Below are 16,399 nucleotides of genomic sequence, written 5' to 3' on the forward strand. Positions count from 1 at the left end.
TAGTTAAATACATGACAATATATACCATATTATTGCTAAACTACTTCATCATCAGTACTAAATTAATAGATAGATGCCCACAAGTACATAAGGAAAGTTTGTTCGATCTCTTACTTCTAATTAAACATAATAAAAGAAAATTGATATTGCTAAAAACAATTTGTATTCTGTAACTTAAGTCTAATATAATGTGTTTGAACCGTTCTGAATACATAACTAAGCTCATATATATAGTTTTTAATTACTGCGAGCTTTATAATTAATTTTCATTTTTCACGTAATTAAAGTTGTAGTAAGCCCATCAGCATTTCGCGCGCAATTATATTATTATATGAAAACTAGATGGTTGTGACTTGTGAGATATATTGTACGTGCAAACTTCAATTGTCCACGTACACATATTTTCTATAACAAGGTCGATCACTAGAATATAATTTTAATTTAAAAAAAAAAAATGTAAAATTAATCCTTATAATTTGAGGTTTTGACAAATAGCTAGCTTCCTAAAATTTAAAAAGTAACTAAACACTTCATGAGATTTTAAGATAAAAAAAAAAAAAAAAAATGGCTTATGCTATTAAAATAGTTAATAGAATCCGTTAATTAGTTCCATCAGAATCAATCATATTGTGATACATATCACTTACAATAAAAATATCAAAGATATTTGAAAGAATTTAAAATATATTTACAAAATAACGGAGGGAGTGGTCGGACCACCCTTTTTGCCAATTAGGAGGTGGTCGAACCTACTCCAATGACCGAACTATACCCTTTTTTTTTTTCGTCATCTAGGGGTGGGGCGGTTCGGTCACCCAGGCTCATCATTTGGCCAAAGGGCTACTTCTTCCCGTTGTTTTTTTTTTTTTTTTTAAATATATATATTTTTTATTATAAGTAACACGTGTCACAATATGATTGATATTGAATTATAAGTAAAAATGAATTATAAGTAAAAACCTCAAATTAATTATAGAGACCAATTTTGTATTTTTTCCATTAAAAAAAAATCAAATTATGTCAAAATCCAAGTTGACCATAAAACGACCGTACTCAAATCTCTACAGCGTCCTTATACCAAACGTGCGAGCTGAAAGCACACAAGCATTTCTACATTCAGGTAATGAGAATTGTAAAGTTGGACGGCTTAAGTGAAAGCACTGAAGCCTTTCTACCTTCATCAATCTCAAAAGCTTTATCTTTTGCTAGAAACTCTAACGAACTGCGCAAAGTCCACTCATTGATAATTACTTTGGGACTAGACCAGTCTGTGTTCTTCTCCGGCAAACTCATAAGCAAGTATGCCCGCCTCAAAGAACCCACTTCTTCTCTCTCCGTTTTTCGCCGAGTGTCGCCCACAAACAACGTCTACCAGTGGAATTCAATCATTAGAGCGCTTACCCATAACGGATTGCTATCTGAATCTCTTCACTTTTACACTGAAATGCGAAAAACTAAGCTTCAACCTGACGCGTACACGTTTCCTTCGGTTATTAATGCGTGTGCCGGGTTATGCGACTCGCAGATGGGTAAACAAATTCACGAGCATGTTCTGGAAATGGGGTTTGGCTCGGATTTGTATATTGCGAATGCATTAGTGGATATGTACTCTAGGTTCGGTGATTTAGTCAAAGCGCGAAACGTGTTCGAGGAAATGACTCACAGGGATATTGTGTCGTGGAATAGTCTGATTTCGGGGTATAGTTCAAACGGGTATTGGGAGGAGGCTCTGGAAATTTATTACAGGTCTAGAATGGTGGGGATGTTACCGGATGCTTTTACAGTATCAAGTGTTTTGCCTGCATGTGGAAGCGCAATTGTAGTTGAGGAGGGCCAGATTATTCATGGGTTGGTTGAAAAGATCGGGATTCATGCAGATGCTATTGTAAGCAATGGGCTTCTTTCCATGTACTTTAAATTTAATAGATTGAGTGACGCTCGTAAAGTTTTTGATGAGATGGTAGTAAGAGACTCTGTTAGTTGGAACACGGTGATTTGTGGTTACTCTCAGTCAGGGTTGTTTGGTGAGTCAATTGAGTTATTTATGGAGATGCTAAACAAATTCATACCAGACTTGTTGACAATCACATCTACTCTCCGTTCTTGTGTTCACTTACGGGATATGGAGTTTGGAAAATATATTCATGAATTCATGATAAGAAACGGGTTTGAATTTGATATTACAGTAAGTAATATCCTTATTGACATGTATGCAAAATGTGGTAATTTAGTGGCTTCACGAGAAGTATTTGATAAGATGAAATGTAGAGATTCTGTCTCATGGAACTCACTGATCAATGGCTATATTATAAATGGTTTTTATGATGAAGGGTTAAAGCTTTTTAAGATGACGAAGATGGAGATGAAATCTGATCATGTGAGCTGTTTGACACTCCTGGCTGTCTCTACGCTGTTGGCAGACATGGACCTGGGTAAAATGATCCACTGTGATATAGCAAAGTTTGGATTTGATTCATATCTAGCGGTCACTAATGCTCTTGTTGATATGTATGCTAAATGTGGAAAATTGAAGGATTCGGTGAAAGTATTTGAGAACATGAAAGCTCGCGATATAGTCACATGGAATACCATTATTGCTGCCTGCGTTCGTTCTGAAAATTGTAGTTTAGGATTGAGAATGACCAACCGAATGAGAACTGAAGGAGTGTCACCAGATGTTGCCACCATGTTAGGTATCTTGCCCATGTGTTCCTTCCTTGCTGCCAAGCGACAAGGAAAAGAGATCCATGGATGTGTTTTAAAATTTGGATTTGAGACAGATGTTCCAATTGGGAACGCACTGATTGAGATGTACTCCAAATGTGGTAGATTAGAGGACTCAGTCCAGGTATTCAAGTGCATGAAAATGAAAGATGTGGTGACATGGACTGCTTTGATATCCGCATATGGAATGTATGGTGAAGGCAGGAAAGCTTTCAGAGCTTTTCTGGAGATGGAAGAAACTGGGGTTTACCCTGATCATGTTGCTTTTGTCGCCATCATTTTTGCTTGTAGCCATTCAGGTTTGGTAGACGAGGGTCTGGCTTGCTTTGACCGGATGAAGAAAGATTACAACATTGAGCCAAGGATTGAACATTATGCTTGTGTAGTTGATCTTCTATCCCGTTCTGGACATTTCGCTAAAGCAGAGGAGTTTATCCTTTCAATGCCCCTGAAACCGGATGCAAGTATATGGGGATCTTTACTTAGCGCTTCTCAAGCACATGGAGACATAAAGTTTGCAGAACGCGTCTCAGAGCAGATCATCAAATTGAGTTCAGTTGATCCTGGGTATTATGTATTAATATCCAATGTATATGCGGCTTTAGGAAAGTGGGATCAAGTAAGAATGATACGAAAATCTATAAAAACTAGAGGACTCAAAAAAGAACCGGGATGTAGCTGGATGGAGATTCGAAACACAGTTTACGTTTTTGGGACTGGAGATAAGTTTTTTGAACAGTTTGAAGAGGTTTATAAGTTATTAGGGATACTTGCTGGTTTGTTGGCTAAGGAAGGTTATGTTGCAAATCTGCAATTTGTTCTGCATGATGTGGAGGAGGATGAGAAGAGAGACATGCTTTGTGGGCACAGCGAAAGGCTTGCCATAGCATTTGGATTGTTGAATACGAAACCAGGGACCCCTTTGCAGGTGATGAAAAACCTTAGGGTTTGTGGAGATTGTCACACCGTGACCAAGTACATATCGAAGATCATGCAAAGAGAAATATTAGTAAGAGATGCCAATCGCTTTCATTTGTTCAAGGATGGAACCTGTAGTTGTCGAGATCACTGGTGATGAGTTTCTCCCATTACTAATACGGAATTTGCTTGATAAGGACCACGGTAAAATTACAGCCAATGTATTTGTCTATTATAGAGGAAAAAATGGCTAAATCCTTTCTGTTGTTCCCCATTTCTCATGGCACACATCCTCCCTGCTGCTTACCCTGTTTTATAGCTTGATCATCGACAACCAACATCTTTAAACATTTGAATTCATTCTTTTGAGATAATTTTAAATTCAATTGTTAATGTACAAATCACTTTAATCTTTTATTTACTGATACGATTGTAACACTACTTGTAATGATTGATTATATATACTAATGAAATATCTCTGATTTGGTTATGTTAACCAAAATCAGTTTTCCTTATATTTTTCATATAAATAAAATAGATGATCAAAATAGAAAAACTAGATTTTGGTTAGCTATTTTAGATAGAAATGTACATAAATCATTGTAGGTGCCCTAGAAATGGCTGAGAATCAACCTAGGGGGTGGATGCTCAATCTTAAAACTTTATGGTTGCAATCCTAGCTCACTATTTGGCCTAATAGAATATATAGGGTGAGGTGCTGAGATGCATTGAATCATATCTCAATTATTAGAGATTGGATTGGTTTGGTAGGATTATATTTGATTTGGGGTACGTTTGACTTTACGATTTCATACACAAAAAGTATGATTTGGTTTAAAATCGCAAAAAATGAATCGTTTGGAATTGTTTTTTCAGAAAATTGCAATTTGAAAAATGCAAAAAATAATGGAGTACTTTTTGAAAATGCACAAATTTAAATGTTAAATTAAAATTTTAAAGGTTAAACTACGATTTTGTCGTACGCTTAACCGTAATTTTAAAAATTACGTTTTCAAATTGCATATTTTTAAATCATTAGTTTAAAATTGTACTTTTTAAAATCGCAAATCCAAACGGACCATTAGTCGGAAAGAATATTTCATGGTAGGACTTGTGTCCTTATGATCACTATCTCCTTGTATTTCATAAAGACAGTATATGTGTTATAAGCATAAACCATAACAATAAATCCTTTATTGGCAAACATGTTTCAAGTAACAAGCAAACACTTGTAAAGCGACTCCAACATGTCAATTGCTCTGCCGTTTTAGGGACTGCAACACAGAGGCACATCAAGAGAAGGCCTTGGCAAACAATTTCATTTCGCTGCCGCCTCTTTTGCAGTGTAGGCTTCAAGCATAGCATGGTATCTGGTGATCAGCTTGTCTCGAGATGGCCAGCTTTCTTTGATTATTGGAGCATCCGTGAAATTCTGCTTCCATGCCAATAACAGTGGATGGTTTTCATGATCTATCAATGTCACACCCTTTACCTCCTCAAATACATCAACCAAATTAGCAATCCAACCAAATGCAAGATCTACAAGTCCAATTTTCTCCCCACCGAAGAACTTTTTCCCTCTTAGCTCTTCTTCCAAATATTTCAAGCTCCCCTGGGCTGTGACCATAGCTTCCTCTTGCTCCTTCCCTTGCTTGATAAAAACATTCCATATGGAAGGCAAAACCTACAGTAACAACACACAACATATCTTGATATTAACAAGTACCACGGCAGTGAATTTCAAAAGATCCAAATCTAGGAAAACAGGAACAGGACAGAATTCCCAAATCAGGCAAACGGAACCAACAAAATTGATTTTGACAAGATGCGCCGAGCTCACTCAAAACGCGAACCCACTAAATTAACAGGAAAAAGAAAGAAAGATAGCTGCTGTATAGATAAACGGTGCTTAATTAGTTTACCTTATCATCTCCAAATCTTGCCCAAAAGCGTGCTGTGGCTCGTTCAAAAGGATCTTGAGGAAGTAAGGGAGTCTGCTTCCAGGTCTCCTCAATATATTCAAGAATCACAAGCGACTCGGCTAATGGCTTTCCATTGTGCACAAGCACCGGAATCTTCTTATAGATAGGATTGTACTGGAGAAGCAAAGAGCTCTTATTGGAGATATCTTCGTATATGGTCTCGAAAGGAACGCCCTTGAGTTGAAGCGCCCAAACGACCCTTAGAGCAAATGGACTTGACGATGTCCTAAAGACCTTCAATTCTTCTGCCATGATTGATTTCTAACCACGGTAGCCCAGGTCCTTATATATAACATTCTTAAAGGAATTTAGATAATATCCCCTATATTTTCCTCTATTTATACATTCTCCCCCAATATCAAATTTTTGTAAATCACAAAAGGGTGATATTGCAATTTATGAGTTCCTGTTTGTAGCGCTTGGACTGACTTTTTGAGATTTTTTTCTCTGGGGACGGCATTTTTTTGGTCGTATATGTGTGTGTGAGAGAGATATATCCCAAGGCGCCATGAGAGAGACGGGTAGATACTGCATTGTAGGGGTGTACAAACGGTGCGGTTATAACCGCTTTAAAACCATCAACCGCTTATAACCGCCAACCGCTTTTAAAAGCGGTTATAAATAACCGCTAACCGCCTAGGCGGAGGCGGTTAGCGGTTATAGGGTTTGGAAAAAGTGGTTAATAACCGCTAACCGCTTTTATATATATAAAATAAAAAGAAATAAAATGTAAATGAAAAATTGAAATGACTTCTAAAATTAAAGTGTGTGCATACGTGTCAACAAAAATTAAAGTACAGCGGAAAATAAATGACACACAGATTTTTGTTGACGAAGTGGAAACTCAGTTAAGAGAAAAACTACTCCGGGGCAGCCAAACTCAGGAATTCCACTATTCAGAAGACAAAGCTAGATACAAGATAGTAACACTCACATGTACTGATGCAGTGGTCGTACCTTGCTCTCTAACGTGTAACCGAACACGAACGATTCCCAACCAGGTTCACCTACCTGAAGGGGTCTTCAATGGAACTCCTTACCTTAGAGCCGACCTCTAAGATAGACTTCGGTTGTAGCACAGCAACAGCACACTTGAAGAATGGCTTCAGAGGAAATATCACGTCTCTGAGCTCTAATGGAATTCACACCGAATTCTTGCAGCTCTAAGTGCCCAGAGGCCCCTATTTATAGGCTGGGGGTCAGAATGGGCGTCAGGCAAAATAAGCCAGGGAGCCGTCTGGACGGTGAACCAGGGCCGTTCGGACGGATAACTGTGCGACAGGATTTTTTGAAATTTTCGTGGAGAAATCTTTCCTGTATAAGAACATCGTTCGGACGGGATGGCTCGATCGTCCGGACGGACGCACGTCTGCTGTAAGTAATTTCCATAACAGGCTTTGCGTGTCCGGACCAAGGGGTAAGAGCGTCCGGACGGCTAAACTTCAACACGCAATTTCCATATCTGATGCGTGTGCGTCCGGACCATGAGAGGGAGACGTCCAGACGGTTGAAGTCGAATCGGCAGTTTCCATATACGATACACCAACGTCTGGACCACAGCTGTCAGACGTCTGGACGGTCAAATTTGAACTGCAATTCTTGCCTTATGGAGATACGCGTCCGGACGGTATACCACATCGTCCGGACGGTTGATTGATCTTCCCTTTTCTTGGAACTTGGAAAGAATTAGAGAACCGTTCGAGAACTGAGTAGCGACCGGACGTGCTGCTAAAATGTCTGGACGGAAGCAAGCTGGCACTAAAGATTCTCGATACTGTGTAGGTGTCCGGACGGAAGGAACACATCGTCCGGACGGATGATGCTGGACTGTCTGTGTCTGGACGGTATGGCACGTCGTCCGAACGGATGGAGTAGGAACAGTAGGCGTCTGGACGGGATGACACATCGTCTGGACGGCTGACAAGGAACTTGAATTTCTTCTAACTTCACTCTAAACAGTGGAATCCCTGTTTGCAGCATCCTTACATATAAATGATTTTGTCCAAACACAGAATAAGGCCAAAATACTAACAAACTCCCCCTTTTGCCATTCTTGGACAAAAATCACTTGACCGGTTTGGAAATACATTTCCGATCATAAAATAAAAATTACTCCCATTTTTTGTCACAAAGGGACAAAGGGTAAATAGAGTAATAAAAACAATCAACTGAAATAAAAATTACTCCCCCTAACGGTCTCACAAGGACCCGGGAAACAGAGTAATAAAAATCCAAGAGTTATAATAAACACCAAATTGTCTCAAAAAGGCAATAAAAAGTCAACAAAACAAAACAACAAGAGACACCATGAGGGAATCAAACATCCTCAGGCAAAGGTAAAGTCCCATCTCTAGCATCCTCATCTTCACTGCTGTTAGGATGATGGTACTTCAAGCACTCCTGGATGTCCAGATGGGTCTGCTCCACCCTCTTGCCGATGGACCGCATCTCAAGTTGTACAGAGGACATCGATTGCTGCATGGTGGACATCGTCACCTGCATGTTGCTCATCCCCCTCTGAATAGCAGCAAGAGCCTCTATGATATGAGAAACATTGATCTCTGGCTCAGACGGTGGGACTGTGTGAGAGGATGAAGCCACGTCTGGAAAAGCAACTGGCATGGCAGCCGGCATATCCTCATCAGAATCCTCTCGCCGCAGCTGTGCATTAGACTTCCTCAAAGTCTGTTTGCTGAGAGGCTGCTTCAGCTTCATTCTAGGCTCTCCATTGACATTAATGCCGGACTGAAGGATGATCTAAGTAAGGAGGCAGCCAAAAGGAAGTCCAGCATTATTCTCATCACGGGCCTCTAGCATGACCCCCAAAATATGCTTGCAAAGGCAGAATGGCAAGCGGAGGTGGATAGCATAGACAAACTGGGCCTTCTTCAGTATCAAATCACTACGCCTGGTAACTGGCCACAGATTGTGCTGTACTATTTTGGTTAGCATGCGATGTGCGGGAGCCAGAGCGCCAATCTTGATGGAAGTAGTACGATCCTCACCCTGTGGAGCTATACGAAAGAACTCTCGAAGCTTGTCCATGGATGGAGGAAGCACCACCTCGTTGTACGGACTGGCAGGCAGATTGAGAACAAGAACCCCAATAACTTGACTGATGATCTGAGGATCAACAGTAATGATGTGGCCATCAATAGTGGATTGAAGGACCGTCCCACGCTCATCATCCTGCGCCACCTCCAAGTTGGCATAGAAAAGTCGGACAAGCCTGGTGAAAACAACACAGGCACAGGTGTAGAGATAAGTCCACTGATATTGCTGGATAGTCTCATAGATACTATTCAGCGGATGCACCATAATGTCTGCACGGATCACCTTCCGCTCAGCAATGACAGTCCGGTCCATGATCTTGGCTTGTCTCTCGTTCACCTCAGCTTCTGTCCTCTGATGGACCCGGCGCTGTGAACTGATGTCAGACATGATTCTGCATGAAGGAAACCAAAAAGACTATTCCAAAAAGAATCCAAAAATAATCTTGTTAGATTAATGAAAATTGGGCAAAATAACAGCTATTTACAGGACTATAGCAAAATAAGAGCAGATAATAGTCCAAATAGCATCATCATAAATAATCCCTATATGATAGATCTAAGCCCCTTACAAATATTCACAAGAAAACCAACATTCTAAAAAAAATGCAGAGAAAAAGTTAAAAGAAATACATACCTGGAATGTGAAATAATGAGCAAAAAGACAAGGAGCAACAAACAGATCAAAAGGCTCACAGAATTTACTCTAAAGCAGCCAAAAAGAGAGATTTTGTGGGGTACGGTGGAGAGAATGCGGCGATCTGGACAATATATAGCCGCTGTGGGGTTCCCGTCCGGATGGTGGAATGATGACGTCCGGACGTTTGCTGCCTCGAAAAGGAGCGGACAGGTCGCGAGCGTCCGGACGATATAAAGAATCTGTCCTGAAAATGAAGTCAGCGCATGTCCGGACGTAAGACAGGGATCGTCTGGACGACAATGCTCCAGCTCGGTCCGGACTCCAAAAAATGAACCGTCCGAACGACTGAACCCTACTCGTCCGGACGCTTAGAAAGACCGTCCGGACGCTCCACACTGAAACACCAGAAAAACTGAGAAAAATTTACACAGATTAAATTTTCTCAAGACATTGTCAGAACACGCATGTATAAACAACTGATAACATAATCATGAAGCATCTCAAAACTACACAGAGATATAAAGGAGAGTTAAGATTTTAATTAGCACAAATAATTTCCCTGATCATAGAAAATTCAGATAAGCAACTCAACTCAAGCAATGCGTGTGTGTTGGTGAAGACTGATCCCACAAGGTTTGAAAAATCATGACAAAAGCAACCGGATTTCCTAATTAAGAGAAAGAATCCGTGACAGATTAGCCAAAAGTCAAACCTTATACTTACTAGGGCCTAGTCATCCTTATCTGATACACTCCCCCTGAATTGTAGCACTGAATTGTTTTACTTGTACCATGAAGGACAAGATAAATTTTACTTGCTCATAGAGGGCAATGCATATTCAGCACAAAAGCAATGAATAGACAATTTTAAAGCACAAGAAATCATATGAAAACCTGCTCAAATCTTATGATGCTACAAACTGGAGGATATGCCAGAGTTTATAGATCCTAGGTTGAACTAGCCTGTGGTCAATTTGACCATCTTATCACAAACCTCTTCTCTCAATCAGAAATTCTAGAAGCAAATGGTCAGGGAAAGAAAAATGTACCTTAGGGAGTTTCGGATAGTGCACTTTTTCATCGCATGAGGAAAGAAGCTATCCTATTTTTGCATAATCAGGAAAACAACTTGGCCAAAAATAGTCATAAACTCTCAAATATATCTAAGCAAAGTAAATTAATGCTTACAGATTTGAGAAATCAGGTGCAGATACATACAATATCTAAACTGCCAAGAAAATAAAATTTTGCAAATTCTCCCATTTTTTTTTTTTAAACAAAAAAAACCAAACAAAAACATGCAATATGGAAATGACATCATATGCAAAGGTAAGATCACACCTGTAAATGCCCAATGATGCCTATACAGAAAAACAGTCGCTCGACCTGCTTTTTCTCTCTTCCCCAATAAAGACCTGATGCCTTAGGATTAGGAACCAAATCCTAGGCATGAACACCCGAATTCGCTAGGTGCGCCTGTTCCCCCTCCTGGGGTAACTGTCCTTCTCAGCCCAAGTTTGCCTTCTAGTGGGTGGTGGCTGATAAGACTGCATCATCCACTCCATCATGTTTTGCATCCAAATAGGAGGCTCACCAGGGTATTGCTCTTGAGGCCTTCTCAATTGACTGCGTTTGCTCTTGTAAGTGCCACTCTGATTGGCTGGTACAAACCGCTGTTGAGGCCGCTGACGCTGAGGAGCATGAGACCAAGGAGCTTGGAATTGATGTCTTGGTGCTTGATAAGATGCCTGATGCCAAGAAGTCTGATGCTGAGCCATAGGTCTTGCGCCATAATGAGCTTGTCTGGGCGCTTCTTTCTTGGCTTTGGCCTTTTGAGCTTTCAAGAGAGAGCACTGAGGCCGAACATGCCCACTAAGACCGCAGTGATGGCAAATATGAGGTCTTCTGATGGAATGAGGTTGCTGAATGCCTGAAACATCATCATTAACCTTTTCCTTCTGTTTATCTTCAACAGCGGGAGGAAGCTTTGGGACTGTAGGGGGCATAAACACAGTCTTTGAGGTAGAAGGAACATCAGAAGAGGCAGCTACATACCCGAGACCAGTCTTGTCATTAGGGCTCTTCTGGATGGACAGCATGCGAGTCAACTTCTCATCAGTGACTCTATCTAGCTGGAGCTGTGTCTCTAGTAGTTTTTCCTCGAGCTCTTGTACTTTGAGCAGCAATGAACTCTTCTCGGTCTGCAAACTGTTTAGATCATTCAGGTGATGCTTTCGGCTTTCCCTCAGCTTCTCAAACTCTTTGTAGAGAGTTTTGTATGCTTCCTTGAGCTCTGCCTCATTCTCACTATGCTCCGAATAATATGAGTCTTCTTCTTCAATATACGAGGCTACAAAGGCCAGAAATTTATCAGACTCAGGAGCATCTTCTTCGGACTCATCACTAAGAGTCACATTATAAGCTTTCCCTTTGCCCTTCTTGAGATTCCAGCAATCGGCCCGGATATGCCCATAGACAGAGCATTCAAAACATCGGGGTCCTCTGGGATCTTTCTTCTCTTCATCCTCTGGTTCAGCTTCTCCGAGAGGTTTCTTAGCTTTTTCAAAAAACTTCTTCTTGAACCGATCATCTTTCATTAGTCTTCTGAAATTTTTGGCTAGCATAGCCATAGCCTTTTCTTCATCCTCAGATTCTTCTTCAGAGGAGGCTTCTACCTTTTTCTTGGAAGCCTTAAGAGCAATGGTCTTCACTTTCTTGACTGGGGGCAGAGACAGCTCATATGTTTGAAGAGATCCAACTAGCTCTTCAATCTTCATCTCTTCAAGATCCTTGCTTTCTTCGATCGCCGTTACCTTTATCTTGAAACGCTAGGGCAAAGATCTTAAAATTTTTCGGATGAGTTTTACATCCGAGATAGATTTCCCAAGACTTACCATGGAGTTCCTAAGGTCACTTATCTTGGAGTAAAACTCTCCAAAAGTCTCTTCTTCCAACATCTTAATTTCTTCAAATCTTGAAGTCAACATTTGAAGTTTGGCAGATTTAACTAATTTTGTGCCTTCATATGTTGTTTCCAAGATTTGCCATGCTTCTTTGGCTGATTCGCAGTTAGAGATTTTGGCGAATTCAGAGGGAGAAAGTGCTTGGCACAGAGCATGGAGGGCTTTATCATTGGAAAGTCGGGCGTTTTTCAGAGGGACTGTTTCAGGAGTTGTATCCTCCGGTTTAGTCCAACCAGAGTCAACAATACTCCAACAGTCAATAGATTTTAAAAAGAATCGCATCCAAGCTTTCCAATAGCCATAGTTCGTACCATCAAAGGTAGGAACATAATTAAGAGTTTGAGACATATCAAGATATAGAAGTAAAAAATAACACTCAAGAAATTAATCTTCTCGGAGTGTACCAAGCTCTGATACCAATTGAAAAATTGAAATGACTTCTAAAATTAAAGTGTGTACATACATGTCAACAAAAATTAAAGCACAGCGAAAAATAAATGACACACAGATTTTTGTTGACGAAGTGGAAACTCAGTTAAGAGAAAAACCACTCGGGGGTAGCCAAACTCAGGAATTCCACTATTCAGAAGACAAAGCTAGATACAAGATAGTAACACTCACATGTACCCATGCAGTGGTCGTACCTTACTCTCTAACGTGTAACCCAACACGAACGCTTCCCAACCAGGTTCACCTACCTGAAGGGGTCTTCAATGAAACTCCTTACGTTATAGCCGACCTTTAAGATAGACTTTGGTTGTAGCACAGCAACATCACACTTGAAGAATGGCTTCAGAGGAAATATCACGTCTCCGAGCTCTAATGGAATTCACACCGAATTCTTGCAGCTCTAAGTGCCCAGAGGCCCCTATTTATAGGCTGGGGGTCAGAATGGGCGTCAGGCAAAATAAGCCTGGGAGCCGTCCGGACGGTGAACTAGGGCCGTCCGAACGGACAACTGTGCGACAGGATTTTCTGAAATTTTCGAGGAGAAATCTTTCCTGTATAAGAACATCGTCCGGACGGGATGGCTCGATCGTCCGGACGGACGCACATCTGCTGCAAGTAATTTCCATAACAGGTTTTGCGCGTCTGGACCAAGGGGCAGGAGCGACCACACAGCTAAACATCAACATGCAATTTCCATATCTGATGCGTGTGCGTTCGGACCATGAGAGGGAGACGTCTGGACGGTTGAAGTCAAATCGACAGTTTCCATATATGATGCACCAACGTCCGGACCACAGCTGTTAGACGTCCGGACGGTTGATTGATCTTCCCTTTCTTGGAACTTGGAAAGAATCAGAGAACCGTTCGAGAATTGAGTAGCGTCCGGACGTGCTGCTGAAACGTCCAGACGGAAGAAAGCTGGCACAGAAGATTCTCGATACTGTGTAGGTGTCCAGACGGAAGGAACACGTCGTCCGAACGGATGATGCTGGACTGTCTGTGTCCGGACGGTATGGCACGTCATCCGGACAGATGGAGTAGGAACAGTAGGCGTCCGGACAGGATGACACATCGTCCTGACGGCTGACAGGGAACTTGAATTTCTTCTAACTTCACTCTGAGCAGTGGAATCCTTATTTGCAGCATCCTTACATATACGTGATTTTGTCCAAACACAGAATAAGTCCAAAATACTAACAGTAAAAAACCTGGAGTCTAGTAGAGTAAGAGGGGCGTCGTTTTGATCATTCAGCAATGCCCAAAACGACACCGTTTTGGACAATGTTTATAAACATATTTTTCTTTTAGCCTTTAGGGTTTCACTTCATTCTTCATTTCCTCACCTTGTCGCCGCTCACCCCTTTGCCTCTAGCCTCTCCAGCGCTGTTCCTCTCCACTCAACTCGTGCCTCATCTCGTATCCGCCACCGTTACTCTGTAGTCTGTAAGCATCTCTACTCTTTCTCTCTCTCTTTCTTTCCCTATATCTCGAAAAATAACTCTCTGAAACGACCATTCATCGAATCGCCATATCCTAGCGATTCGCTTTCTATTGCTACGTTTGTCTCGGCTTTTTTAGGGTTTGTGCAATCTTGATTTATGTGATTTTAAATTGTTTGCTTTAGGGTTTTTCATTTTAGGGTTTCGGTTGTGGAGGACTGATTGAGGGTTTCATTTTTCTGTGTATTTGAGCTCCAACCGAGTGGCTGTTAGTTTTTTTATAGAAATTTTGGGTTGATGTTAATGTCGGCAGGCCGAGGTTTGGATTTGTATGCTTTTTCGTTTTAACATTATTTGATTTTGATTTTGATTTTGATATTGATATTGATTTTGGTTGGTTTTCCGTTGCTTTAGGACGTTCGACAAGGAGTCCGCAAGAGAGGAATACAGATTGTATTTGTATTTGTATTTGTATTTGTATTTGTGTTTGTGTTTGGATTTGTTTTGGCTTTTGGATTTCATATCTGGATTAAAACCAGCCCAAAACAAGTCTAAAACCGGCCCAAAAAGGGTACAAAACCGGCCCAAAACCCAAATTGAAAAGCTGTTATAAAACCTCCGGTTATTTCTTCAATAACCACTAACCGGTGGTTATAAAAATAACCGCCTCCGCCTAGGCGGTTAGTGGTTGCGGTTGGTAAAATTCAATAACTGCCTAGGCGGTTAGCAGTTGCGGTTTTAGCCAATAACCGTCGGTTATAACCGTTTGTACACCCCTATTAACTGCAGGCACTGGTTGACACAGAGAAGGGTAGAAAAGTAATAGAAGGAAGAAAAACGAAATCCTTCTGACATGCATTTTATTTTTTTAAGAAATTATTTGTACGTATCAAAATAGCATGCAAAGGTTACGTCAAATAATTTTTTAGAATACAATAGAGTTCATAAATCTTAAGTTGTTTAGCTGCGTTTTGTATAAACGAAATTAAATCTGGATACGCTCAGATTTTCTATTATAGCAAAAGATAGAAATTCAAAATTTAAATAAAGAAGGTATAAGAGAGAAAAAAAAAAAAATAGAATTGTTTTGTATTTAATAATTAGAGTGCAGTATATTATATATTTTGTTGAATATCAGTTCTTTCTGTTTGTTTATTTATTTTTATAGATATTTATGTTTGTTTATTAACAGTCACATTATTTTATTATTAATTGTTAATCAACAGTCATAAACTGTTATTTTAACTAACATTTTATTTTGACCATCAGATCAAATAATTATCAATGATTTTTTAATAATAACCATTAGATCGTAATTACTTAATCTCAACCGTTATATTAAAGTTGATTTGACTTTATAGTTTACTTTAGTGATGGTCTAATAAATCTAACCACTAAATCTATCTAAGAAGCATCTTATAGCCGGTCAAATTTTCTTTTTCTAACATCTTTCTAAAATTTTGAAAAACATACATATAACCCCAAGAGTATCATTATTTTGACATTGACTCTAAAATTTAGAAAGAGATGCTCGAATTCTACAAGCAACCTAATTGGCTACCTTTCGTTATTATTATTATTATCATTTACATCAATTTGGGCTAAACTTACGTCACTCGTGACATTTTCGAACCAAATCTTACCAAAATGCCCTGGTCTTGGATTTTGTTTAAATACTTGACCAAATCACTTTTCTAAAGCCACGTTCTCTATTTTGATTGATGGAAAAAGGAGCCTTCAAGGAAAAATGGAGATAAGCTCTGTTTTTCAAAGAATGGAGATAAGCTTTCATTTGTTCAAGGATGGAACCTGTAGTTGTCGAGATCACTGGTGATGAGATCAGTTTCTCCCATTACTATATCTGTCTAATACGGAATTTGCATGATAAGGACCATGGTAAAATTACAGCCAATGTATTTGTCTATTATAGAGGAAAAAATGGCTAAATCCTTTCTGTTGTTCCCCATTTCTCATGGCACACATCCTCCCTGCTGCTTACCCTGTTTTATAGCTTGATCATCGACAACCAACATCTTTAAACATTTGTATTCATTCTTTTGAGATCATTTTAAATTCAATTGTTAATGTACAAATCACTTTAATCTTTTATTTACTGATACGATTGTAACACTACTTGTAATGATTGATTATATATACTAATGAAATATCTCTGATTTGGTTATGTTAACCAAAATCAGTTTTCCTTATATTTTTCATATAAATAAAATAGATGA

General features: G+C 39.8%; 2 protein-coding genes across 2 annotated transcripts; one reads left to right on the forward strand and one right to left on the reverse strand.

Annotated features, from left to right (window-relative positions):
* Positions 1-1,095: 1,095 nt before the first annotated feature.
* On the forward strand, positions 1,096-16,190 carry LOC133864208 (pentatricopeptide repeat-containing protein At3g03580-like). The gene is made up of 2 exons (XM_062300483.1): positions 1,096-3,869; positions 16,098-16,190. Exon 1 carries the CDS (start codon positions 1,124-1,126, stop codon positions 3,797-3,799), a length of 2,676 nt encoding a protein of 891 aa, XP_062156467.1. The 5' UTR covers positions 1,096-1,123; the 3' UTR covers positions 3,800-3,869; positions 16,098-16,190.
* Positions 4,806-5,896, reverse strand: LOC133864566 (glutathione transferase GST 23-like). Its single transcript, XM_062300945.1, has 2 exons — positions 5,565-5,896; positions 4,806-5,326 (listed from the first exon to the last, which is right to left on the reverse strand). Exons 1-2 carry the CDS (start codon positions 5,874-5,876, stop codon positions 4,961-4,963), a joined length of 678 nt encoding a protein of 225 aa, XP_062156929.1. The 5' UTR covers positions 5,877-5,896; the 3' UTR covers positions 4,806-4,960.
* Positions 16,191-16,399: the final 209 nt, after the last annotated feature.

Source organism: Alnus glutinosa, chromosome 3 (assembly GCF_958979055.1).
Source record: "Alnus glutinosa chromosome 3, dhAlnGlut1.1, whole genome shotgun sequence".
Lineage (NCBI taxonomy): Eukaryota > Viridiplantae > Streptophyta > Magnoliopsida > Fagales > Betulaceae > Alnus > Alnus glutinosa.